Consider the following 6,892-nt stretch of genomic DNA (forward strand, 5'->3'; position numbering starts at 1 on the left):
TTTGCTACTGCCGCTGTTGATAGTGTGTTGATTGAAGAAAAGATGAGCGTTGTTATTGGTTGTTTTAAAAGAAACTTTCATATTAAGTTTCTTGAAAACATTCGTGATATCGTATATTTTATTGTGACTATAGGTAAAAAGGGCGTAACTATCTTCTTTCTTTTTGGTATCCTTAGTTAATGTGGAAAATGATTTTTTCTCAATTTTGCTAATAATTTTATCCACAAATTGCCTGTTGAACCCGTTTCTTTTTGCTATAAAATAAATAGTATCCAACTCATTTTTACGATCTGCTTCTGACATGGGTATATTATAAGCTCTATAAATCATACTGTAAAAGGAAGCCCTCTTATGTGCTGCAGGGTGTACGGAATTTTGTCTAATAACGTTTGCTGTTTGAGTGGGTTTCCTGAATATTTTAAACCTAAGATTATTAGAGTCATTAATAATTGTTATGTCAAGAAAATTTAATGCTTTATTATTTTCACTTTCGAAAGAAAATTTAATCTGCGAGTCCATATTGTTTAATTGTTCTAATACCTCCTGTCCATTATTATAGCAAACGTATCATCCACGTATCTCAACCGGCTTATTATACCTTTAATGTTGTTAATTTTGCTCTTTTCAAGAAACTCCATATAAATTTCCGCCATAATTCCCGAAGCTGGGGCTCTCATAGGAAGACCTTCCTGTTTATATATTTGGCCGTTGAAAGTAAAGTAATTATTAGCGACGACGAACTCCAAAATATTAATGAAATCGGCTATCTCTTGCCTACTCAAATTACTATATTTAAGTAGATTATTCTTTACAATAGTGATTGTTTTTGATACTGGAATATTCGAGAACATATTTTTGACGTCAAATGAATACATCTTATTGTTTGATTGCATGTTTAAATCTTTAATACGATCGCAAAATTCTTTGGAATTCTTAATAGACTTATTACCTTCAAATTTATAATGTTTTTTTAGAAAATTCATCCTTAATGAAAGGGAGTCTCAAAAACTTATTAATATGAACCCGAGTATTCCGACGACTAGGGCACTACCGAAGGTGCATAAAGATAATATACCTATAAGACCCATCATTAATTTCAGAAATAGCCCTATATATAAGACGTCTAGATTTATACACAATTTTCTTAATAAGAGGGTTACACAAGACAAGAAATTGTACAGAAAAACTAAAGTTGATGAATTTGGGACTTACCTTAAATCACAATTCAGTTGTTGGATAAGTGAAGGGAGTAATGTGGATACACTTTGGGCTAAATTTAAAGGAATCATTTGGGAAGGAGAGAAGAGATTTGTACCTGTTAAGAAGGGTAACATGACCTCAGACCCTGTTTATTATACAAGGGAAATAAGAAAATTAAAAAGAAAATGTAGAATAGTAAACAGGAAAATCAAAGAGGGTAGGGACAGTAGAGAAACTAGAAAACAGCTAATGAGGAAACTGAATAGAGTGCTAAAAGGAAACAAAAGAGAATTATATGAATGGCATACTTCAAGAGGGAAATGGAAAAAGCTGTATTCATATATCAGGAAGCAAAAAGGAAAAGGAATCCAAATTCCTACAATGGTGGGAGAAGGGGGTGAACACTATTTAACAGATACTGAAAAAGCAAACCTATTTAGTAGGGAATTCAGAGATTCAGTAGATGATTGTCAGGAGTTGGAAACCGAAACAGAAGATAGAGAGGGAGAGACACAGAGGGAAACAAGAAGCTTCTCATTCGCAAATGAAGATATTTTCAGAGAAATCCAACTGCTTCAGCAAGGAAAAGCAGCAGGAAGTGATCAAATTACTGGGGAGGTATTAAAGACAATGGGGTGGTACACAGTGCCTTATTTAAAATTTCTCTTTGACTATGTCATAAATAATAGTGTAATACCAAAGGAATGGAAGGAATCTATAATAATACCAATTTATAAAGGAAAGGGTGATAAAAGGAAACCGAAGAACTACAGACCAATCAGCCTGACCAGTATAGTTTGTAAAATGCTGGAGAGTTAAATATCAAAGTAGATCAGAGGGATATGTGATGGTAAAAATTGGTTCATGAGGAGCCAGTATGGATTTAGAAAGAAATTTTTTTGTGAGGACAGCAGGACATATCAGATCAATTGGATTCAGGAGGTCAGTTAGATTGCATAGCCGTAGATCTTTCCAAAGCCTTTGATAGAGTGGAACATGGAATATTATTAAAGAAATTGGAGGGAATAGGATTGGACGTAAGGGTTACACGTTGGATAAAAACATTTCTAAATTCAAGGGTTCAGAAAGTCAAAGTAGGAAATAATGTATCGCAGGAAGGGAAAGTTTGGAAGGGAATTGCACAGGGTAGTATAATTGGTCCGTTACTTTTCTTAATGTACGCAAATGATTTAGGGAACAATATAACATCAAAAATAAGATTGTATGCAGATGACATAATTGTTTATAGCAAAATAAATAACATTGAGGATTGTTCAGAATTACAAAGGGACCTTGAAAGTATCCAACAATGGGTTGAAGAAAATAATATGAACGTTAATGGAGGCAAATCAACTGTTACAACTTTTACAAACAGGAGCTTTAAAACTGAATTTGAATATACTTTGGATGAGGTAGTTATCCCAAAAGATGGCAAGTGCAAATACTTAGGTGTGAGAGTTGAAAGTAATTTGCACTGGAAGGGTCATGTTGATGACATTGTTGGGAAAGCATACAGATCATTACATGTCATAATGAGGCTACTTAAAGGATGCAATAAAGAATTAAAAGAAAAAAGTTACTTAAGTATGGTTCGTCCATTATTGGAATATGCAAACAGTGTTTGGGAGCCTCACCAAGAATACCTAATAAAAGAAATAGTGTGCAGAGGAAAGCAGCAAGATTTGTAACAGGGAATTTCAGGAGAAAGAGTAGTGTATCAGAAATGTTAAAGGAACTCGGGTGGGAAACTTTAAGTAAGAGAAGGGAGAAAACTAGACTTATAGGATTATATGGAGCCTATAAAAGAGAAGAAGCATGGGGAGATATCCATGAGAGGCTTCAGTTGGAAAATAATTATATCGGCAGGACAGACCACAAATATAAAATTAGAAGGAATTTTAGCAGAAGCGATTGGGGTAAATTTTCATTCATTGGGAAGGGTGTGAAGGAGTGGAACAGTTTACCAGGGGTAGTGTTTGATCCTTTTCCAAAATCTGTACAGATATTCAAGAAGAGAATAAACAGCAATAGAGAAAATAAATGAAGTGTTAGAGGGCATTCGACCAGCGCAGGTTATTGTAAATAAAATTTTAAAAAATTGTGTGAATAAATTAATTCCATCCCCTGGTCTAAGGAGTTTGGACAGCCAAAGTAGGGGACTGCCTTAGAGGTGAAGTACAGTGGGGACTTCGAGGGCCCTGGGACCGCTACGGTAGCTGTGAAGGCCCTTCAGAAACTCTGAAAAGTGGTGGCAAAAGGGACTCTGGTTAAGACGCAGCAGGTCGTTATGCTACTTAGGTTCCAGAATGCGTTAAAAAAAAAGTAAATAAATGCAATGTAAAATTTAATCTTATACCAGTTGTATAGTATCATTTGAAGTAATTCCACATACTGTATATCAGTTGACTATATTTGTAAGTAGTACAGGAGATATTAGAAGTAGAATTTTGTAAACAATATAAATTTATTAAGGATGAGCTGTGTGTTTAATAGAAAAAATTGTTAGCGTAAATTGTATAATATTGTATTATAGGAAAATTTTCTTCTTTTATTAATTTAATATTTAGTGCTTGACAATAATGTATTTTAGTGTACCATTTGCCACCGAGGTAGACACCTCATTTGCAAATAAAGAGATTTTGATTTGATTTGAAGAAGAGTTGCTTTTTTCTGTCACATATCACGACTACCAGAGACTACGATATTCAAACATTTATTCAACTACTTCTGGAAAAGTAAAACTAAAAATCACTGGTTGAAAGAAGTCCAAGAAGATTTAAATGAATTAGGCTTGACAATTCAACAAATTGAAAACTGAGAAGAGAAGAGGATCCTGAGAAATAACAACGTGAGACTTAAACTGAAGACCTATACACGCAAAGAGTACAACATAACTGACGAAGAACAGGTAGCCAGATCAGAGAGAATGAAACATTTCTGGGAACAAAAGAAGAAAAATCAACCAAATTTGTAATCAATATTCATAAGACTTGACTGTATATAGATTGATTTCAGTGCTCCAATGTGGGCGTAAAATAAATTTAAAAAATTTAAAATATGGATGGGTGCGAACTTACCCTCTTACAGAGTGATAGACCTTATTTGTTCCCCATCGTTCCTGGAATTTGCATACCTGGGTCATCATACTTGGTTTAGCGCATGATGGCACTAATGGCGACTTGAGGGAAGATTCTGCTTTCCATTGGGATGATGGTCAGCATACTGATGGTGTCGTCTGCTTGGTCAGGCTGGATACGGCGTAGTTGTCGGAGGAAACAACTGTTCAGTTATTATTTACATCTGCAACACTGTTCATACTCATGTTCGCCCGAACATAAGTGTTCTGTGAATACTGCACTCTGGACTTGAACTCGCAAACTTCTTCTACAACCAACTATCCGTGAGTATCAGGCTTGCTTATACCTGAGTGAATTTAGTCTGTTCACTCTCTGTTGCCTAGAGATCGTCGTATCCAGTTCCCTGACTTTATTTCAAACAATCTTTACCACCTACCTCACATGGTTCCTGTCACTACTTTTGATACAAAGACAAAGGAAGCATCCCTCTTAGGGTTTTTAAGGCCCCTGCCCCAACTCTTTGCTCAAGTTCTTCCCGGATAACATTTGCTGGTCCTTTGTGTGTGAGTCACTTCGTTCGCATGATCATTTGATACCTCACATGTTGCTTTCTCACCATTGATTTTTTTTTTTCAATACTACTTCATCAGTTGCATCTTAAGGTCGCCTTGTTTTAGATTAGCTGATGTCGGCTGAATAACCGAGATATCACCCCTTCTCCAAGGGTTGTCGCCTTACGGCTTCCCAAACTTCTTGCTCAAAGCTTTGTCGAAGTAATTCCCTGGGTGGAACTGTGTAGTGCCCCCGTTGAAATTATGTCTCTTGGCTTCCTCGCAGCTCTTCGCTCTTTCTCTCATGGGCCACTTCTCTTAGCAATTCCTTTGTGTGCCTTGTGTAGCAAATCGAGGCCTCCCTCGCTGGTGCTACTCATTTTGCAACCTTGGGAATACCTTTGGCACACTATATCCTCTCCATTAGGGTCCAGGGATCACTGTTTGATGATATGGTTCAGTATGTATGTATGTTATTTAATGGGAGACATATTTTCTCTATTTTATTACTGAATATGCAGCAGATAGGTCTTCAGTATATCCAGCTTCTACAGTATCACTTTAGTCATTTAATTCAAATTGAAATGTTCAGTGTATTATATTCTTTTGATTAATGAAATTTATTTCATTTCAGGTTCTGTTGTATAATGAATTGGGATATGTTTCGGAAAGGAAAAAGTGTGCTTTGGAATTTAGACAGTGGGATGGACAGTACCCAGTGAAGATATCTACAACTTTATTAACACGGTTATAGGTAATAAATGAACTAAACTTGAATAGTAATTTTGTATATGTATATATTTATATGAACTGTTGATAATTGTCCAGGATGAGGCTGATCTCTTCTTTGTATGATGTAATAAATACATGAAAAATCTGGTTGGGTTGCATTTCTTGTTCTAGAATTCTAGAATTCTTCAGTGGAAAGAAAAATTCCCCAATCCAAACATTCCTTTCTCCTTCATTTCAGTTACGCTGAAAGACAGAAACCCCTTGCACATCTCACTACTGTTGAAATTATGATCTGAACTACTGTTGAAATTATGATCTGAACACTGTCCGCTGAACACTCATTACAGACTTCTTAAAGTTACAGAGATACCCTGATGTATGTTAATATTGAATTAATCATCGAAAGAAAATATCCTTTAAAAGTGTACATATACCAACCTTCTTTCAGTTGTCTAGAACAACAACATGCTGACCGCAGTTAATAAAAAATGATGTTGACTTTGTTGTACAGTAAAGTTTAACGATTGCCCTGTGAAGTCCATTGGTATGAACAAATTGCTTGAAGAAATCATCTACATTGCTGATGGAAGCTTTAGTGCCTATGACATTTAAATAGGTCTATTCACAATGACCAAAGATGCCTTCTGAGTCAAAGGACCTCAAAGAGATTAATTACATTGGTATGAAAAAACTGCCTGAAGAAATCACCTACATTGCTGATGGAAGCTTTAGTGTGGCATGTGGCTATGAGCTTGCATCCGGGAGATAGTGGGTGCGAATCCCACTATCGGCAGCCCTGTAGATGATTTTCCGTGGTTTCCTATTTTCACACCAGGCAAATGCTGGGGCTGTACCTTAATTAAGGCTACGGATGCTTCCTTCCAACTCATAGACCTTTCCTATCTGTGTCAGTGTGATGTAAAGCCTCTAGCGAAAAAGGGAAGCTTTAGTGCTTTTAAATAGGTCTATTTGCAATGACCAAAGATGCCTTCTGAGCCAGAGGACCTCAAAGAGATTAATTACGGTTTACCCCTTCACTGGAATTCACATTTGACCCATTGAATTTGGTAGATTATCATGCAGCCCAGTAAGAACATTTGATACAGATAGGAGAATGGTGAGTAGTGGTCAACGATGGTTAATTATACAAATAGGAGAATGGTGAGTAGTGGTCAACGATCGTTAATTAAAACACTTTGTTCAAAATACACAACTCACATTTCATCATATACTGCAGCTCAAAGGCAATATAAATTGACCACATCCTCAACTAGCATCAAAACCTTAAAGATAAAGTTATGATGCAACACTGGCCTATCTTATGCAAATTAC

At 36.0% G+C, this 6,892-nt stretch overlaps 1 protein-coding gene across 2 annotated transcripts in view; it reads left to right on the forward strand.

Moving 5' to 3' along the window:
• The window catches only part of ida (anaphase promoting complex subunit 5 ida), a 163,749-nt gene extending 158,044 nt beyond the window's left edge, over nucleotides 1–5,705 (forward strand). For both annotated transcript variants that reach the window (XM_067146186.2, XM_067146187.2), the window contains exon 13: nucleotides 5,463–5,705. In XM_067146186.2, coding sequence (XP_067002287.2) covers nucleotides 5,463–5,582 — 120 coding nt within the window. In that variant the 3' untranslated portion in view covers nucleotides 5,583–5,705. The remainder of the gene's footprint in view (nucleotides 1–5,462) is intronic.
• Nucleotides 5,706–6,892: the final 1,187 nt, after the last annotated feature.

The sequence above is a fragment of the Anabrus simplex genome, chromosome 4, assembly GCF_040414725.1.
Source record: "Anabrus simplex isolate iqAnaSimp1 chromosome 4, ASM4041472v1, whole genome shotgun sequence".
Lineage (NCBI taxonomy): Eukaryota > Metazoa > Arthropoda > Insecta > Orthoptera > Tettigoniidae > Anabrus > Anabrus simplex.